The sequence below is a fragment of the Cercospora beticola genome, chromosome 4 (genome assembly GCF_033473495.1).
Source record: "Cercospora beticola chromosome 4, complete sequence".
In the NCBI taxonomy this organism is placed as follows: Eukaryota; Fungi; Ascomycota; class Dothideomycetes; order Mycosphaerellales; family Mycosphaerellaceae; genus Cercospora; species Cercospora beticola.
The window spans coordinates 705,997-725,965 of NC_088938.1; the positions used below are offsets into that span (position 1 = coordinate 705,997).

General features: G+C 52.0%; 7 protein-coding genes across 7 annotated transcripts; 4 read left to right on the forward strand and 3 right to left on the reverse strand.

The window, feature by feature from the left end:
• Window positions 1-476: 476 nt before the first annotated feature.
• On the forward strand, window positions 477-3,106 carry RHO25_005916 (uncharacterized protein; the record flags this gene model as incomplete). Its single annotated transcript, XM_023596783.1, has 2 exons — window positions 477-1,624; window positions 2,137-3,106. 2 exons carry the CDS (start codon window positions 477-479, stop codon window positions 3,104-3,106), a joined length of 2,118 nt encoding a protein of 705 aa, XP_023452053.1.
• A 200-nt stretch (window positions 3,107-3,306) lies between these two features.
• RHO25_005917 (uncharacterized protein) lies at window positions 3,307-5,665 on the reverse strand (the record flags this gene model as incomplete). The annotated part of the gene is made up of 5 exons (XM_023596784.2): window positions 3,307-3,950; window positions 3,999-4,111; window positions 4,162-4,426; window positions 4,476-5,367; window positions 5,426-5,665. 5 exons carry the CDS (start codon window positions 5,663-5,665, stop codon window positions 3,307-3,309), a joined length of 2,154 nt encoding a protein of 717 aa, XP_023452434.1.
• Window positions 5,666-5,898: 233 nt separating this feature from the next.
• RHO25_005918 (uncharacterized protein) lies at window positions 5,899-8,040 on the forward strand (the record flags this gene model as incomplete). The annotated part of the gene is made up of 1 exon (XM_023596785.1): window positions 5,899-8,040. One exon carries the CDS (start codon window positions 5,899-5,901, stop codon window positions 8,038-8,040), a length of 2,142 nt encoding a protein of 713 aa, XP_023452433.1.
• Window positions 8,041-9,154: 1,114 nt separating this feature from the next.
• RHO25_005919 (uncharacterized protein) lies at window positions 9,155-11,113 on the forward strand (the record flags this gene model as incomplete). The annotated part of the gene is made up of 3 exons (XM_023596786.1): window positions 9,155-9,619; window positions 9,674-10,955; window positions 11,016-11,113. 3 exons carry the CDS (start codon window positions 9,155-9,157, stop codon window positions 11,111-11,113), a joined length of 1,845 nt encoding a protein of 614 aa, XP_023452436.1.
• Window positions 11,114-11,672: 559 nt separating this feature from the next.
• Window positions 11,673-12,371, forward strand: RHO25_005920 (uncharacterized protein; the record flags this gene model as incomplete). The annotated part of the gene is made up of 1 exon (XM_023596787.1): window positions 11,673-12,371. The coding sequence occupies one exon, from the start codon at window positions 11,673-11,675 to the stop codon at window positions 12,369-12,371; it is 699 nt and encodes a 232-aa protein (XP_023452435.1).
• Window positions 12,372-14,090: 1,719 nt separating this feature from the next.
• On the reverse strand, window positions 14,091-15,126 carry RHO25_005921 (uncharacterized protein; the record flags this gene model as incomplete). Its single annotated transcript, XM_023596788.2, has 2 exons — window positions 14,091-14,877; window positions 14,939-15,126. The coding sequence occupies 2 exons, from the start codon at window positions 15,124-15,126 to the stop codon at window positions 14,091-14,093; spliced, it is 975 nt and encodes a 324-aa protein (XP_023452432.1).
• Window positions 15,127-16,880: 1,754 nt separating this feature from the next.
• Window positions 16,881-18,599, reverse strand: RHO25_005922 (uncharacterized protein; the record flags this gene model as incomplete). Its single annotated transcript, XM_023596790.2, has 4 exons — window positions 16,881-17,472; window positions 17,537-18,288; window positions 18,348-18,387; window positions 18,445-18,599. The coding sequence occupies 4 exons, from the start codon at window positions 18,597-18,599 to the stop codon at window positions 16,881-16,883; spliced, it is 1,539 nt and encodes a 512-aa protein (XP_023453108.1).
• Between the last annotated feature and the right edge of the window lie 1,370 nt (window positions 18,600-19,969).

Below are 19,969 nucleotides of genomic sequence, written 5' to 3' on the forward strand. Positions count from 1 at the left end.
ACGATGCCACAGTTGCTCCGAATTCCTTATCCCATGTCGAGCAGGCACGGATCCAAACTGTACGTCCCGTGGTGCAATCGAAGTTGAAGGACCCAGCTGTCCACAGTCGTCTGCAGCTGGCTTTCAATTGCCACATTGTCTTGGATCCTCATCATCAGGTTACCGATGATAAAGGTCTTTCTGCAAGCTGTTTTACGTCAACCAACCGGAGAAACTCGAGCAAGTTTGACGGCAACCGTCGGCTACTGTCCATTGTATAGTACATGCCATTAGTCCTACGCTCGTACCGAACAGGGCATTCCATGAATAGACTCCAGACTAATAAGCGTTACTACTAGTTTCACCTACCCTGCGACCATTCGGGTTTATCTATAAACCCTATTCTATAGCGGTAGACCGCATTGTACCGCGTTTGTGTCCTCCATCATCGAAGACTCCGTATCGCCTGTTGCGCTACTCGTTCATGATCAGTCATCATGTTCAAACTACCCCCCGAGATCCTACATCTCGTGTGTCAGCACTGCGACACGCGTGATGTTCGCACACTACGACAGGTCTCGTCAGAGATCAAAGTCATTGCGGACGAGTACATGCTGAAATCATTGCGATTGTCCTTCGACCGTCAAGAATTTTCTGAGCTTGCGGTGTTCATCAGTAACAACCCGAATGCTGCAAAGCAGATCTCGAAGATCCATTTCCAAGCCGATCGGTTACCTATCGTCTCCTGTCAAGAAGAATGGGAACGATGCAGATTGAAGACGATCTGCGATGAAGCCATCCTGCGCGGCGAACTACAGAGCGCAGAACACAGCTCTCATGACGAACCTGATAGCGACATGGAACGAACGCATCGAGGCTTCCAAGTATTCGAAATCATGCAGCGCGAAACATCGAAATATAACCAAGAAGAGGTGAATCAAGCGTGGACATCTTTCCAAGACGTGATGCAAGATCAGCAGTCCATGGATCGTGAGAGTGAAGTCTATCACTGCATGGCCGACCTCTTCAAGAACTGCCGACGTCTCGATACTATCACTCTCACCCTCAAAGATCGCACGCAGAGCGAGCCCTTTCGATGGCGACGACAGGAATCCTATGCACGCGGAATGGTACGACCTTGGGGAGATGATGGTAGTTGGAGTCCGAACACGAGAGTCCTCGATCAGATTCTCCTCGCTGCTTACACGACTGGTACAAAATTACGAGAGCTGAACGTGATGCCGATATCCTATCAGTTTTTTGGACAAAAAGGAGCGTTGATAGAGAAGTTATGCGAGCCGATTAAGGACTTAAGGAAGATCCAGATCCAAATCAATGATAATTTTGGGATTGACCGGGAAGTAGAATTGGAAGATGGAATGCTAAGGTCTGCGGAGGCGAGGTGTCATCCATTCGCACACCCACGTCATTTTGGTTCGACGTTAAGACCTTTTCAACTTCCTGTTACGGCGGCGATGGAGGCTACGAGGGTTATTGATGCCTTGAATGATGGGAGAGTTTATGAGTTTCTTGGAAGAGCACAGGGGTTGGAGGAGTTGGTGTTTCATGGTCCGGACACGGGTATTGGATTTGCGAAGATGGATCTCAAGGCTATTGTGGGGGAATGTCCTTGGAAGGAGCTGAGGTTCGTGTGTCTTACGAGGTTTGAATGCACGGAGGATGAACTTGTTGGATTTGTGGGGAAATGTGGTTCCACGCTTCGGGGACTTTGTTTGGCGGATGTGTTTCTGACTGAGGGGGAGTGGAAGAGTTGTTTTCGGAGCATGGCGAGCGGTTTGGAGAAGGGGACTTGTGTTGAGTTGAAGGGGCGATTTGGGAGCTTGCAGGCTGAGCGGGAAATTCTGATGGCAGGGCATTGATATTCTTCTGGAGAACGGTCGATCAGGTATCTCCAGACTGAGGTGTGAATGGAAAGTGTGGTTTATCACGACTCGTCCGCGCTGTCATCCCTCCTTCTGCGAAATGGTGGCCTTTGAGATGTAGGATCATGAGCTGTATGTTGGCGCAAAGGATTGACAGCTCGCTGCACGTAGGTGTTACACACGGACATGCGGAGTTTAGAAGCTCTACCGCCGCCTCCTTGAAGATGATAAATGCCATGAGCTGAGCTTTTGATCCTGCTATTCTGTTCCCCAGTCGAGCTCTATCAACAATAACGACTCCCAAAGTTCTCCTGACAGGTGCCACAGGCTACCTAGGCGGCACCCTTCTCGCCCACCTAGTTGCCTCTGAACACCCAGCCTTGAAAGACATAACATACACCTGCATCATTCGAGGCGAGGCTCGTATTCCCAAGCTGAAGGCAGCCTACGGCGACCGTGTCAAAATCGAAGTCGTTGACAGTCTCGATGACATCGGGCGCACCGCAGACATCGCCTCGCAGCACCACATCGTCATCAATGCCGCCATTTCCTTCCACGTTGAGAGTGCCCTCGCCTTAATCCGCGGTCTCTCTCGACGACAAGAACAAGAAGACAACAAAAAAGTTCTTATGCTCCACACCTCCGGGACCTCAAACCTCGCCGACCGCCCCATCACAAACCCAAGCTCGAGCCCACCTCGCGAATTCGACGACACCCAAGATGACATTTATACCTTCCTCCAAAAGGAAGAGTCTGGCATTCCTTACCCCCAACGAACAACTGAACTCGCCGTACTAGACGCCGCCGCAAATCATCCCAAAATGGTAGCACTCAGCATCATGCCTCCAACCATTTTCGGCACTGGTACAGGAATCTTCAATACACGAAGTGTACAGGTCCCAGCGTACGTGAATGGCGCGCTGAAACACGGCAAAGTTGTCATGGTCGGTACGGGCGGTGCGCAGCTAGATCATGTACATGTCGAAGATCTTGCGGAGTTGTATGCGCTCGTTTTGGTGGAGTTCATTGAGGACGGTGGGGAGAAATTGCCGAGGGGCAGAGAAGCGATTATTTTTGCAGAGAATGGGAGACATTCGTGGGGAGAGGCTGCGCAGGGAATTGCGGATACTGGGTTTGAGATGGGAGTGCTGGGGAGTAGAGAGGTTGAGTCTGTGACGCTGGCGGAAGGGGCAAAATTGTTTGCTGGAGGATTGATTCCCGAGGGGAATGAGGAGTTGATTTGAGGTGAGTTTGTCGAGTAATGGGTTGACGAAGGCGAGTTTTGCGCGGGAGCGGCTGGAATGGAGGCCCAGAAGGGATCAGGAAGAGTGGGTGCGAGGTTTGAAGGAGGAGATGGAGCGGTCGATCGAAGCGAGATGAGCTTGTCAAGATCTGTGACGGGAGCAGGGAAAGAAGTGGTCATCAGCACTTCACAATATTGACATTATACCTCTTCTGTGTCTACAGTGGCCACTTCTTCGTAGCCGCCGCGTCGGTAGTTCATGCCGCCGCGAGGTACATCGTACATGATTGCGTAGTCAACGATCTCGCCATTTAGGAGACCTTTGTTGACGGGCTTCCTTCCAAATACGGGCCCGTCCATCCAGAAATCTTGGCAATTCCGTAATATTCCTCTCGTGAACGGATTCGTGCGTTTCGGTTGCTTCTGTTTCTTGTTTTTGTGGCCTTTGTAGCCTGAGAAGGCGATCGCAATGAAGACATCAGCTCCTATCATCTTTCCACACCTCGTAAGAAAGCCTTCTTTTTTCTTGAGCTTGTGGCCGTGTCCGGTTGGGTTGGGACCGCCACCACTACTGTCTAGCTGTGCAGATTCGACGTTCATCGTACCAGCAGCAACAGCCGTCATTAGTGGGTTGACGTGATCAGTATTTCGCATGCTTTCGTATGTAGTGATGTTACGTGCGACTTGGTAGAAGTGCACGAATAGAAGCATGAATGTCCAGGTAAGCTGAAGTGAGCCCCAAGCATTCGTGATTATTGTAAGCGGATCTTTTGAGAATTCCGCGCAAAGCTCGGCTCTCAGGAACGTGCAAGTAGCGTCTTTCGGAGCAGGTAATACGTCCAGATCTGATGCCATCAGCGTCGAGTCAAAGCAAGATCATTTTTGACACTTACATGCAAGGGTGAGCTGGATCAGGAACCCGATGCCTACGATCAAGAATAGCACATACAAGATGAAGTGCTTGTGGTTGTTGACAGCCACACAATTATCGACCCAGGGGCAGTGGCTAGGATGTGTTAGTCGTGCCTTCTCTAACTCAAGGGCAGCTCAACTCACTGGTCTTCTCTGGCTACGCACCGACCGCAACGCCGGCAATGCTTACTCCGAAGTGGTTTTCGTATCATACAGGTCGTACAAAAGTGGGTCTCATTGAAAGCAGTATGTTCAACAAGCTCATCAATCGTTTTCTTGGTCTGGCCTCGACTCGCGCTTTTAGGGATGAATCCAGGATCTGCCGTCATCGTCATGAAATAGAAATATGTACAGAGGCCGTAACTTGTCGCGAAAAGCAGGTTGAGGAGAAAGTTGGTAGAGAGAGTATCTGGTGCGGTGTGAGTGAGCGTCGTCAACAGACGTATGCATTGACTTACTGGGGAGTATCTTGGTGATGTAGCGGACGCCAACCCAGAAGAGAGTACCTGCAAAGATGCCCGCGAGGAAAGGGGTTTTGTGCATCGTGTTCATGTCTGAAGGGGCCCAGCGTAGTGTTTTCGTGACTGCGTACTGCAAACCGTAGCCAACGACCAGTACACCAGGGATGGATACCCAGGGGTTCATATATGCCAACATGTGTAGTTGCAGCCCACCGAGCACGAAGGGCCATAGAAAGAAGAATCGCTTGAAGAACAACCTTCTGTCGTTGACGAATGGAATCGGAAATGCCAGAGGATTGCCAGACTCATCGTAACCGCATTCGATGAGTGCACGATGCCACATGCGCTCACTCTTCATCTTGGCAGCTGTTTCTGCCGGAGTATCGCCTTCAGTCTGTCCTTCTTGAGGCTTGCTTCGTACGAAACGATCACTTCCGTACTCGATAAGCTTCAGAATGCTCATGTAGTTGCCCTTCACCAGCGCCCAGTGCAGAGCCGTGAAGCCCATATCATCTGTCGCATGTACATCTGCACCAAATCGCAACAATACATCGATGCATGCAGGGTAGCCCTTATACGCTGCCCACATCAACGAGGTATGGCCTTGCGCATCCGGTATGTCAACAGGTAGGTCTGGGTGATGTAACAGCATAATGAGCTGGTATACATTGCCATCGAGGGTCGCAGAGTGCAACAGATTGTATCCTTGATCATCTCGTATTAATGGGTCGGCTCCGCTGGCTAGGAGTAAGGATACGATTGGCAGGTTGAATCGCTTGCTCGCCCATAGTACTGGCGTCGCCTGTGCATCACCGCCCTTCGCGTTGACGTCGGCGCCGGACTGGATGAGGAAGTGGCATAGCGCATGGTGTCCGTTGATCGCAGCCCACTGACTCGCCGTCAGTCTATGTCTTTATGTGTCTGCCTCTTCATCGCGATGCTCGTACATGTAATGCTGTGATGCCCTGCTCATCGGTCGACTTGGCGCTGTATCGGCCGCTGTCGAAGAGCTTCTGGATCGATCGTAATTCCCCCAGTCGCGCCAATTGCATGAGGTCCGATTCGACGGGAAGACGCGGCGGGCTCGAGTCCAGATCGCTCAGCTCGACTTTGTCCAGCGTCTTTGACGGCGAGTTGGGCGCGCTGCCCGAGTCTTTGCGGCCTGGAGAACTGTCGCGCGACGGCATGTTGAGGTGAAGAGCAGGAGAGGAGGTGCCTTACGGCGGCAGCGCCATATTGTTGGTCGCAACGTTGCTGGCGGATTCGCGAGACGATGGCACTTCGTATGGATTGTGGCTGCGAAAGTGGCTTTGACGGCAAGCACGGCCAAGACGGCCCATCGACGCGTGGCAAGTGCAGCCCGCCAGCTCCCCGAAGTTCTGCCACTGCACTCAGCTTGTTGCGGTAGACGACTTCACACATGGATGACCAGTCTGCACGATTACCAGTCACAGGAAATGCTCCTGCTACTGGACCTCGAGCCTCGGAAGGCCTCTCTGTGACTGCCCCCAGCGAAGCTCCAACGCCTCATGGATTGTACAATTACAAGCCACTGGCTCAGGACAACAGCAACATACGAGTCTTGATAGTCAACCCAGGGAAGTTTGACGATGAAATCCAGATACAGCTGATGACCGTGCCGTTCAATGGCCCCAAGCGCAAGTTGCCCTACGAGGCATTGTCCTATACATGGGGCAGTCCGGAAGACCCCCAAGTCGTCCAAGTCAAGCTCAAAGACGCTTTTCAACTGATCACAGTGACTCGCAACTGCCTAGAAGCTATCAGATATCTACGCCGCAATGATAAACCAAGGATGGTCTGGATAGATGCGATCTGCATTAACCAAGCTGACCTCGATGAGCGGGCTCGACAAGTTGCGATCATGAGAGATATCTATGCCAGAGCCTTGCGAGTCGTAGTCTGGATTGGACCAGCATCGAGCGATAGTGGCCTGGCTTTCAGATGGATTGAATTAGTTCGCCGCGAGGTTTGGTATGATGTAACAACAATGGAGCTGCATCCTGTCACGAGCGATTCCCGACGGGCCGACATGAAGGAGGTCCTGGCTAGTGAGGCCGAGCTGGAAGCATTTACCAATCTGATTGAACGGCCATACTTCGAGCGTCTGTGGGTGTGGCAAGAAGTCCGGATGGGTGGACAAAACGTGAAGCTTCAGTGCGGCAACGAAGAAACAACATTCGCATCACTTATGAACATCGTGAACTACTGCTGTCGCAAGTTGGTGAAGGGAGACATAGGTGTGCGCCGACTGACTGCCCGTGGCAACTTCATACGCTTGCTTCCCTTGGCTGGGCAGTTTTCCAGCCTTGACGCGATCAACACGATGCGAATCTGCCAATGTGCGGACCCCCGGGATCGAATATACACTGCTCAAGCGTTCGCTCCTGGCTCTGCGGCCCTTCAGCTTGCAATCGATTACAGACGGGCAATATGGGAAGTCTACACCGAGTATACTCTTCGCCATCTCGTTTCGGTCAAGGACTTGGATTTCTTGCTCTACGTTGGCGACGACGTGCCTCATGAAAACGGAGTCTTGATAGACGACCTCCCGTCCTGGGTGCCTGATTGGTCCAGACAGAATACAGCAGAGCGATTGGCGCTGAGCTTTGCGAGCGGCACCTCAGCAGCCTCCATTGTTAGGCTTTCTCCAGATGAGCGGCGATTGACTGTTCGTGGAGTTCATGTTGGGAAAGTCGCCAAGACACACCCCATTGGAGTCAACTTACTCACCCACAAAAACTCAAACGTGTTTCGCAGGACTCTTCATGATGTACTCGAAGCTGCACTGCCAAAGGAGCTGAAATTACAATCAGTCATCCCTCCGAATGCCGATCCGAAGATATGGCCGCAGGGCACAGACCGCAGTCTTTTCCTTCAGCTGGTTCGAGTACTGACCACCGACTCGTACGCTGAACATTATGTTCCCAATTCTAGCCGTCCGACATTTAAACAAGTCGAAAGGTTCGTTATCGAAGCACTTTGGAACATTGGCCCCGAAATCGTGAGCTTGGAAACAGCGTATGTGATCAAATCGTTCTACAACTGCCGTGGTCGATCTTTGTTCACTACTGGCGACGGGCAGCTCGGCTTGGGACCACACAATATGCAAGAGGGGGACTGCATGGCTGTACTGCTTGGCTGCCCCGCCGTCATGATTCTTAGACCACAGGCTGATACTAACGACAACACCTACGAGGTAATCGGCAACGCCGTCTGTACCGGCTTGATGGACGGCGAGGCACTCTTGGGCCCTTTACCAGAGCAGTACGAGACTGTCAATGTCTTGAATGCGTCTTCCGGAGCTTATCGCCCTGCTTTCCGGGACAAACCAACAGGTGAAGTCATCTATGAGGACCCTAGGCTCCCGCCACTGTCGCCAACGTGGAAGAACGTCACAGCGCAGACTAATAATGAAGATGCGCCGTTGTGTTGGCGCAACCAGGAAACGAACGAATGGCGACATTATTTGCGAGATCCGAGACTTGATGCTGATGCACTGACAGGTCGCGGCTGTAACTTGCAGGAGTTTTGTCTTGTATGAGGGACCGGTATCGGGTTGTTTCTGAGCAACCCCTTCAGCTCTAGCGTGGACTGGCACTGTAGTAGGCGCGTTGTACGGAAAGTACAGCTTCAGCTTTACTGGCTCAGATTGTGGTAAGTTAACCACAATGCATCACGAGGGACTTTTTCACAGTTGAATTTGGGTTTCTTTTGAACGAGCCTTGTGTGGCGAGAGTCCTTGGCATCCGATGCGCCCATGCGCCCACGCGCCCTACCTCGTGTCGCACCTGCACTTGATCAGTAATAACAAAAAGTCAACATTCACTTCTCCGCTGTCTCCTTTTTCCATGTGCGAAGGAGAGAGCTGTCTTGGATTGCCGTTGCGCATCGACGTGAATTGCAAACCACGCAACTTCACACTTTGACCAGTTGGGCGTGGACGTGGCCACCACCGCTACAGAAAGCCTTCAGAAGAACACACTGTGAAACATTGAGTCGGAAATCTCCCCGCCCTCGCGCGGCGGCCGCGAATCTGACAAGAACCCAGCTGCCACGAGCACGAGCATCATCCCAGCTCCTGCCTGAACGTGCAAAATACAGTAGCAAGACATCTCCGCTTAGTAATCAGTGGCTAGACCCGCCGCCGCGAGACTGGAGTCCGCAGTCTGCCGTCTGGAGACTGGAGACTGAGTAGAGCAGTCAACACTTATTTTTCTTCCATGCCAACGTGATTGACTAGGTCTGTAGAGCTCCCACGGCGTCTCACACTATCAACAGCCAGAAGATACTGATTGACATCTCTAGATCGGCTGCCGAGCAGGGAGCCGATGCCCAGGACTCGATGTACAACCTGGTTTACCAAGCCGTACTGGAAAGACCAGGCTTATTTCCCTTCACAGGTACCGGAATATCCGTCTGATATATTCATCAGCCAGACTGCACGACGAAATTCTGAGAATCAGACCTTCCACATTCTTCACCAAAGCGACGTGTTTTGTTGTTGTCGGACAACCCCTCGCACCATCTCAGCTTCGTGAGCGTTGAGGTACACCGCGAGCATTTATTTAGCACTCTCGCGTGTTCGGAGCGTCCTGCCAATCCGGCAGTCTCCGATTTGTTCACTCATCACAAGCGACCTACACCGAGACGGGACCATGGAGAACCGCCCACGAGGTCGGCCTCGCCAACGCTCACCTCCAGGTTCAACGCCATCCGCGAAGATACAGAAGTCAGGACCTAGCAATTCGACCAATGTAGCATCGACCAAGCGAGATGACTCGGCTGCGGAACGTCGACGTGCGCAGGTTCGGGTCGCTCAAAGAGCCTATCGCCAGAAGCAAGAATCCACTCTTCAAAACCTACGCCGGCGGGAAGCAGAGCTGACTGAAACGATGAAGCTCATGAAGAAATCTTTCACAGACCACCGTGATCGACTAATCAGAAGCAACCTTCCCGACGACCAGCTGCAAGACGTACAAGAAACGGCTCTGAAGATAGAATCCTTCATGGATCTGATCCGCGATCCTGGCCAGAGTAGTTCACAAAAGGCGGTCGGGCGCAAAGGCCAGCGTAAAACCGCAAAGCCTGCTGCGGACGAGTCAACTCTGGAGCCAAAGCATGTTTCAGACTAGCTAGACCCCAATGCGTTGCTTCACCAAGACCAGTCTCCACAGTGGGATGCTCACCCCTCAAGTTGGGGAGGTCCACTCTCCATACATGGCCACAGCCCAACTCGTGATCACGTGCCTGGTCTGGAATCCGCGTCCACTTCCACACCAGCAGCAAGTAAGGACCCGGTCCAAAGCGATCAGCACGAATCCAATGTGCACCGGAAGACACTTATCCAGCAACCACGCCCACCAAGGACATACTCATTCGCAGAAACGACCTTCGCCAGACGTCTACATCGAGCAACAGCGGAACAGGCTTATAAACTCCTGCACGAGTTCGACAAGCGGCCTACGACCTACAAGAGGTCTTTCCGACTTTCACTTATGAGCAGAGATAGGGAAACGCTGATCAAAATGACAAGGGAAATGCTCGCCCGGGGTCCGCGTGAGCCTCTCGACCAGGAAACTGCTTTGATTCACGTCGGAGGCGCAGGAACACATTATCCAAAACGAGACGCCTCAGGCAGGCTTCTGCCAAAACCTCAGACGTGGCACGTAGGTATTGTGGGCCCACATAGATTGGCTTTGCTTGAAGATGCGGTGAAGGGCAAAATTACTGTGAACATGACCGTCGATATTGCAGGATTGGAAGGAGAGTGGTTCGACCCCTACGACGTTGAAGGCTACCTCGCGGAGAAGGGCATCTACATTGATCCATTGGCCTCTTTTGCCGTCGCAGAGATCGCAGTGCCATCTGTGGTTCCAAGAGATATGAGTGGTCCAGGCTTTTCATCTTCCGGAGCTGGACAATCTTCAGCCAATGTTGCGACTCTGCCATTCCTGCATCAACTAAGTCTTCCAAGGTTGTTCGGCGAAGAAGAGCAGCGACAAGACTCGACTGGAGCGAGCATCGACGCCACAAGTGGCCAGGCATCGACTCTTCCCACTGTTGGCTTTTCAGATGCTGCTTCTGGAAGTTGGATGAATCTCATACCATCATCGCAAGCAAACACTACGCAGACAGCAGCGGAATCCCAAACGCGAGCTCCTGAGAAGGCTACCACAGGTGGCAAGACGACGGATTTTCCCACAGTGGGCTTTTCTGATGCTGCTTCGGGGAGCTGGGTGAATTTCATGCCATCGACGCGGACGACCACTGAGCAGACACCGATTACCTCTCGCCCACGAGCTTCGCACGAGACATCAACCCCTGGAAGATTGCCCTCGTTGCAGGACTACTTGCAGGCGACCACAGATGCGAGCGCATGGGACAACAACGAGACGATGCACGAACACTCCAGGCAGACGAAGAGAATTATGATTGACGTGTCGAAATTTATTCACTGTAAGTTTGCTACCTGATCTTTACATGTGTTGGGGTACGTGTACTGATTCTCATCTCCAGTCTTGATGGTGTTCTCCGTATGCCTGTGTCGCACGCCAGGCTTCAACCGATTCGATGTAGATCGCGCGCTGGAATTGTCCTCAGTCGATGCGTATTGAGCGCTTCTTAATCTCGCGTTGATCGTGATTTTTCGGTACCGCCTCCTCTCGTCGCCTATCGGATGCTCCCAGAAGAACAACCAACTCAATGCGGAACGACCCACGAAAGCCTGGCCGCCTCCCCACTATTGAGCATAGTCCTTCCATATCGTGCTCAGGTCGTCTTCTTTATGCTATGCTCGCTAGAGACGGCAGACTCCCTTGGCAAATTTCCCTCGGACGGACTGCAATTCTGTTGGCTGCCCATCCTCGCAAGCCCAATACCACAAGATCTGCACTTCTACCGAGGTTCTGACGCCGAACGACGCTTTCCTCCCAGGCTGATGGTCTGTAAAGGGCGAGTTACTGGCAAGAAGAACCCACTCTGCTTTGCAATAGAGAAAAATTCCTCGATTAACACCGACACTACATACAACCGCCTATCTCCTATCTCCGACCACCATATGGCTCAAGTAGAAATGCAGTTTTCCATACTCTCGAGGGGTTGCTCCAAAGGTACTTTACACTCTCTCCAGTGATCAGGATCTCTCATGACAGCCTTCCAACTCGAAAACAGATCATGAATCCCGTGCAAGCTTACGAAGCCACAAATCTGAATTCCAAGTTCACGCCTTTCCGCCTCAGACTATCAAATGGAGCACAAGTCTCGGGCATCGCATACATACCTTCATTGGCCAGCGATGGAACGGAGATAGGGAGGCCGCTGCTTGTTGGCATTCATGGTGGAACATGTTCGGCGTACAATTACGATGCGTCGAGCGACTGCACGGCCTCGGTCCACGCAGACCTCTTCGCCTTGCCGTTCGTTGCTATCAACAGGCCCAATTATCTGGACTCCAGCGGCTGGGTTGTCGACAGAAAGTTGACTGAACCATATGATCCTAAATGGAAGCCCACACCTGGTCGCGCATACTTCGAAGAAGAAGCGCATTGGTTCCATGATTTGATCTTCCCGGCAATCTGGAAAGACTTCGGCGCCTCAAACGGTTGCACATCGATCGTCACGACAGCTCATTCGATTGGAGTCGTCCCTTCTATCATTGCTGCGGGAATGTATGCCGAGCAGGCTCCTGATGAAAGGCAGTATCTCTGGTCGGGAATGATTCTCTCTGGACTTGCTCCGGAGAGCACGGGAGAGAGTCAGAAGCTTTTCACTATGACTGGTGATGACGGACAGTGTGACCTGGGCTATCTGTCGAAATCATTGAAACCGACATCCATGCTCAACCAATGCCTCCAGCTGGAAAAGCGAAACTGATGCTCTCGGGAAACTGCTGTCCTTCTGGTCGTGAGCCGCTCGTTTGGAAACAAACTACACCTCTGATCAAAGATGAAGGGATAGAGTTGTACGGATGGTAGCAAGAGACCTGTCTTGCATTCCAGGCCCGAGTTCGAATGCCTGTTCTTTGTGCACTCGGGTCTGCGGATGTGCTGTTCAAGGGTACACGTCGAAATGTTGAGAAATTCGGAGCAGGATTTGTCAATGCTGCGAGTGTGGAGAATGCATTGGTATATGGAGCACGTCATGCGATTGAGCCGAGCTATGTGGGAAATGCGTGGTATAGGAGATGTTTTGCTTGGGCGCAGGAGAAGGCAATTGGGCTTGAGATGGAGTCGTTCGATGTTTCATGCTATGACTAAACCGAAATGGGCAGTTTTGTCAGCATGAATGATCGTGTTGGGTGGACCGATCGCAACAATGACGAGCCCTTCCTGAGCTACGAGAACTACAGTTTCCCAAATGGGTCAGCCGCCGATTGGGCGAAAATCGATGTTCTGCTAGCTCGAAGACCAATTCTCAGAACGATTCTGGATCATGAGCTTCTCTTCGAAAAATCTCATGCCCCGGTATATCCGTTCGGATGAAGTGCGGCCATCTGATAAGATTTTGCAGACTAAGGGCCAGCACATGCCACAAAAGGCGAGGTGCGAACACTACAACGGCATACTATGCTGCAGTACCAGCCCTCACCGTCTTTGAATGGCGCTGATGCTCACGCGATCCAGTGTCAGCACCAACTAGCGATGAACATGCTAGCTGGAACAAGGTCAAGGGGAAAAATTGTTCAACCAGAGTGGGCGACACCACGGGCGACACGTCAAATATAAAAAATGAGCTGTGTGCCACACGATGCTGCTTCTCACTTCCCTTCAGGACCTTGACAAGATCGTTGAACAATCTCAGCAAAAGAACATTCTTTCCAAGCATGCAATTCCTCCAAACTCTCCTTACTATTGCCATGGCAATTGGTCTCGCCGCTGCAGTGCCACAAGGACCTCCTTCCGTAAGCCATTATTCCTTAATGTGCTTGGGCTGTTCTATTGCTGACGAGGGAATTGCAGGATCCTCGATGCAAAGCTGGTACTTGCCCTTGCATGTGCATTGCAGACCAATGGGGATCTTTGGCGTGTCCTGATCCGAAGACTGCTGGTCCTTTGTGCTTGCCACCGTGAAAGGGTTCGGTGGGTCTAAAGAGCTGTGGGAAGGCTTGGGGAGGCTGGACTTTGATGGGGGCCCTTGGGGAGAGCAGAGCAGCTTGAGACGGGAGGTGAGGGTGGTGATCTTTAACGATCTGGAGCTTGTTGCTTGTCAATGGAAGAGCTGAAAAGTTGTGCATGATCGAGTTCAGGTCGAAACAACGCGTGGTAAGAGTGCCATTCGCTGCCTTCGTCGTTGAGGTAGACGCGATGTCTTGTGAGGAGAACCGAGGGGCGCTCATGCAGGATTAGCGTTGAATTATTGTCTACCTAAAGATCACATCAGTACGGCTGTAGTCAATCGACTTTGCAATCATTGCGGTCCAAAGGGTCCTTTATTTTGTGCATTGTACTTCGAGTCCTGGAATTGTAGCTGTGTCGTAGACCTACGCAATCAATGTGTCTGGCGCACACTCATTCAATCAATACATAACTCCGCCCAATGAATGCAGATCTATCCATTAACACCTCGCTAATCAATCATGTCTCATGGCTGTTGTCAATTCGTCTGGTCTGGAGTACTTGCCATCCCGGCTCCCACACCTCTCAGCAAAACGATAGTGTCTCCAGTCTTGACTTTCTGTCCCAGCTTGTCACCGAAATCCAAAAGCGAGCCGCCTTCGACGTGGAACACGCGAAGCTTATCCTCCTCACGAGGGGAGAGGTTGTTCACGTTGGACACGGACAAGCTCTTGGCTGCAAGGTCCAGGACTCTGCCGACTGAGTACTCGGTACTGTAGAAGAAGTTGCCCTTGGGGACTTTGGCTGTGACGGTATCCGAGCTGGCCTCCACGAAGACGTATACACGCTTCTCTTGTGGGATCTTCTCTTCACCTTTCGCAGTGCGCTTCAGCGAGCTGACAGCAGCAAGGTCCGCGGCAGCACTCTTCTTGGCTTTGCTTTCTGGCAGAGCGAAGCTTGATTTCTTGCTCATGCCCCATGCTTTCAGCCTATCCAATGCAGCGACTCGCTTCTCTTTCAGTGGGGAAGGAGGGTTCACGAGGCCCAGAGGGACGAGTTTGTCACAGTTGTGTTCGCTCTCGTAGCGGTGTTTCAGGCAGTAAGCTCGTCGGCATTTCTCGCAGTAGATTCCGGTCGTCAGGGCGTGGTTGATTGTGGTTTTGCACGTCGGCTCGCAGCACTGTCGCTTGTAGGTATCGAGATCGACATCTTTCAGCTTATTCGGCGCTGGGGCGTTGCGGAAGGCTTCGAGGTTGCGACGACCAAATGCGCCTTTTTGGGCACAGGCATGGCCGTCTTCGGTGCGGTGGTCGAGGCAGAATGTTCTAAGTCATAAGTCAGCATGTGATACAGTATGTTTAGAGGTTGGGAGGTTAGCGGACTTACCCGTTACAGCTCTGGCACTTGAATGGCAGAAAGTCGAGTTGTCTGCAGTGTTCGGCCTGGCACTGGGCTCCAATTCCAAAGAAGTCTGCAGACATGGCGCGGGCTCTGGCGGCCTCGGTTACTATGAATGGTTCGTCGGCGTCGAACTTGCGTACCTTTCGCGTCTGGTTAATGTTTCCGGCGTTCATCGTGGCGGGGCTCGGCCGGCGGGGCCCGTCTTATACTTCTATCTCGCTTCTAACTAGTGCAAGGCAGGAGCCGCTTGCGTATGCAATGAATAGGCTGTCTGTACGATTGCTAAGCGAGCAGATGGCAACGAAGATTCTGGGCACTACGCGGCGAACTTCTCAGCGGTCTGGAGTTCGAAGCGGTAGTGTTTTCTGGTCTACATCTACATGGTCGAGGTTCTGCCCTATATAGCGGCGAGAACAATGCCTGGGCATGCGTTCCATCGTGAAAGGAGGAGACAAAGGAAGGTGAGTCTGAATGAACCTCAATTCTAAACGAAGGTACATCTGGAGTCTCTACAATGGAGGACAAAGCCACATTGTTCTCCCTTGATCGGGCGAACAGCGCGCACGGGCTCCTTGCTGAGTCAGCTGGTCAGACTCTTGCCGCAGACTCGCAGTCCCTCTCCAGCACTCTTACCTTGATTCCATCAACTGAATGATCGGCCCATCTACGCACTTTCACGGCTTTTACTCGAGCGGGCCTTGTCGAGATGGACTGCACTTAGCTTGCAGAAAATCCGCGCCCACGACTTTGCCGGACTGACCACCGCTGAACATGGTCAGACTGCCGGAGTCCGGAAGGCGATGATGGCGTTAGCTGGTTTGCTATGCCTTTGATCAGTGATGGCCGAGCACTTCGCCGTCTTCGCTGTCTTGCGCCAGCCTTCTCTCAATCATTCTGGAGCAGACAGACTCCTTGCCTTCAGCGCATTCAACTCCGTTCAGTAAACACTGCAAGGACGATCTCGCAACATGGTGTTGGCATGGCCCAAGAACACTTCGAACACGTATTCGCCCCTTGGAAGCACAGAAAAAGGCCAACAACCAGTCACGAGCGAGGAACCTGAAACGCATGGCGATAGTGCTTCCTGGGAGCGCACTCCAAGCACGTCTCGACGATCCAGAAGCTGGGAAGCCGTTCAGATTATCACCTGCATCCTTTGCATCGCTATACTCCTGGCAACTATAGGCCAGAACTTCCGACGCCCGTCCACGCTGCCTACCAAGTACCGCAAAGAGACTATAACATGCGGGAACACAACTGACGAGGCAAAATCGCGAGGCTGCGTCTTCGATCTGCTGGCAAACAATTGGGTGGCACCCCAATGCCTCGATCCGTTGACTGAATCCGAATATCGAAGCTGGCTTTTCAGTCCGGAACGTGCACATGGATCTTTTCCATTCTTCTATGATCCAGAGGGCAGACATCGTGTTCCGGACGAGCATGCTCTTTCGCTCCACGCTGATGGACCGACGGAGCACGACAGGCGCGTATACACCACTCGCGAGCAACACCTGAATCATTGCATCTTCGTCTTGAAACGACTTCATCGTGCTATGCGGGGACAAGTCGTACTCAATGATGAACATGGGGCATACGCGCACACCGAACATTGTGCGACGCAACTCTATCTCGATAACGTGAGCATATTGGACAAGCTTGTGGAGGAATGCTACATCGGGTATGCGAATTGTACGATAGACGTCCCAATTTGAGCCATGGGGGCTTTCCCAGCGCTGATTGCGTCCTACTCTCTTCTGATAACCAATACTGCTCTCGTAACTGGAATGAGCGTTTCACGTTGACAGCTGAAGCTTCCGCTCCCGACTCGCGCGATTTGACAGTGGCGCCAAATAACGAGATTCTGACCGAGAGCACGATTGACAATACGATTTTTGATATTCGATACACCTCAACTGCAATCAAGTAGCTAATCGCTCGTTCGAACCTCTCGGAGTAAATGCCACGATCTCCACGAGGCACCAACTCCTGCCGCACCAGCTACAGCCATGGCCCACCTAAACTGGTCGTCGCTTGCGACATCTAGATATCTTGCCACCATAAACGCAAATCCACAAAGCCCAGCGGCGAGTATTTGTGGCGCGGAAAGCGCTGCATTGTGCAAGCTGGTCAAAGTTCCTGCATCATGGGACTCTGTGACTTTCCTCCCAATCAGAGCGTATGGTATCCAGGTCGACAATGCTCGCGGGATGCCAACCAGCGCGAAAATCCAGACACCCTGTGTCTCAGTCACTGCGAACAGACTGACTACCATTGCCAATGCAAACAGAATATGGCCTCCAGCCCAGATGACGACAAGCGTAGTTAGGGATCCGATCTTGCCACCGAAGGTGCTGCGTTTAGATGATGTGCTCGCCCAGTGCGACGTGGCTGCCATGATCACAGCGGTTGCGAACATGACCACGGTGTGAGGTACGGAGTCGGCAGCTGCGTGTTCTGCTTCATTTGTTGGCTGCGAAAGTCCGTAAGCACGGCCGACTTTGTAGAGGCTGGCCAAATAGCTATGTCCAAGTCAGCAAAGAAGCAACGAGGGAGTCGCTGCGCAAAATGCAAATCAGAACGTACCCTGTCTGGTAGTACAACGCGGGAAACCATCCCAACCAAGAGAAGAACTGAACCTGCAGCGTGAGCTGAATGCTCCTCGGCAACAACCTCAAGCAATTTACATTCCGCTTGACAGCATGCTTCAGTGATGCCGAATACTGCGACGAACTCGCAGCCCCATCAATCTTCTTCCTCGGACTCCGGAAAGGACAGACCATCGTAATCGCCGAACACAACAACAATATCATAGACACCACCAGCGTCAAATTCTGGAACTGCCAGATCGCAGACCACGCTCCTGGACGATTCCCGAATTGAACAGAAGCCAGGAAATATCCACTCACTGTCCCAAAAGCGACCAGAACCCCTTGACTAGCCGCAAATCGTGCCTGCGCCTCTTTGGAACAAATCTCATGCAATAACGTCCTTATCCCTCCTTGCAGAGGCTGCACGGAAATACTCAGCGCCCAGACCCAGATTGTAGCGTTGAGAATGAGTAAAAGAGTCTCGTATTCTTGTCCAAGGTTCAAAAATTTCTCCAAGAAGACTACGATGTTGGGGATCCAAGCTAAAGCGATCATGGAAGTTGCTGTTGCGATTGCTCCCCCGAGGATAAAGGGTTTGCGTTTGTTACGTCCGGTTCGGCTTCCTTTTGGTTCGTAGGAATCGCTGAGTGCTCCCATGAGGGGTTGCACGATCATGCCGCAGATTGGACCGGATATCCAGAGGAATGCTGAGACGGACATGGGGATGCCGATGTAGGTGAGGTAGGACTGCAATCCGGTCAGCGGAGTGTTTTCACGAAGTGTTATCACGATCCGGGTTGACGAACTGTGCCTCGAGCGAAAATCGTGGACCAGACGAGCTGCAGCCTTTTGGGAAGTCAGGTCAGTCAATTTCGCCAAGAGGAGCAAGACTTTGGCACTCACGCCCATAGTGTACTGCCTGCCGCTGCAAGCTGGGTGAGATTTCCACCTCCATCGTTGTCTTCAACGGGCTCGTCTGCAAGATCAGCCTTTTCGAGCAGCGAGAAGTGCTGCTCTATGCTTTCTCTTGGGCTTGACGTTGACGGACGTGAAGACATTTTGGCACTGCTTTCGAGGAGAGTCACACACAGAAACGACGCGTCTCGTTCACACTCAGGATCTTGTTACATTACATCTGATAGCATATCGATCGGCCGGGTCTCGGAGTTGTGAGCCATTGCGAAAGGACGGTCATGATGAGCATGTCAGCGATCACGAACTGTTCTGTCACTTCCGAACCGACCTGTGGATTCCGGGTCAGCGACCACGACCCCTTCGTCAAGACCCTCGAGGGTATTCTGCACATTCTTGGGTCTGGTACTCTGAGCATACGCCGAATGAACGTGACTATTGCTTCGGACTCCGTACTATCACCGAGCTGCACTAGCGTCACTACTGCACGCTGAGCTAAGAGCTGAGTCGAAGCCTGCGGCCAAGCTGCACTCCAACGTCAAAACTTTCGCTCCGGAGTCCTTCCTTCGGTTCGGTTCCTGCAGCGTACGTGTGACCATTACCGCAAATCGTAGTGATGGTCGATCTTGCTCGACCGGATCGCATCAGGGTAATGATATGTAGAGATGCTTCATCACGATCATGAAGCAAAAGTGCCATCGCAGAGCGAAGCAGACTAATTGAACCCATTTATTGACCTTCATTTCGGGCTAGCGAAGGAACCCACCACCGCACAAAGCAACTGGATCAGATTTCATCATCTTCTTCGCATCGATTTCAAGCTCACCGAAAAGAAAAGAAATTCGGAATGGAAAGAGTCATCTTCACAAACTGGTCAATGCACAACTTCTCCAGACCTCGACTGCAGAAGACTATTTCTAGCCCAGTGGAAAAGTCATCTGTCATTACCAGTTCGCTTCCCACCAGACAAGTAGTGCAACGGCCATCATACAATAACAAGACCGGAAACGATTATACCCTACAACAAGACTCTCTGCGAACGCAATTGCAAGCTTTAGTATTCTGTTTGGCGCCTAGTGTGCTGGCAGTCGCATTATGGAGGCTACGATAGAGCTTCGCTGTTGATTTGAAGACAGAAGTGGTGGTGTCCTTACACGGCTGACGCATTCGTCACGGAGCCACATGGACCGGACATGAGGGCCAAACTTTCGTACGTACCGTACTGTCGGTACGGCGTTGCAAAACCCTCATGGTGGTTGGGGTCCCGGTTGATGAGGAAGTGGCAAGAAGGCAACAGGTCGACTTTGCGACTCACAGGGCACTTGTCGCGGTCCGTTTTTACATTTATCAATTTATGGCTTTCGGTTGCATCTTCATAAAATGAAATTAGACATCCTTTGCACAAACCCTAAGCACAGCTTACAGTTTCTGTCTTAACCTTTGGCATAGTCTATGCTGCAATCAATCTAATTCGTCAGCTCGCAGACCCCCGGCTCCTTGTACATCAGGGGCTCAT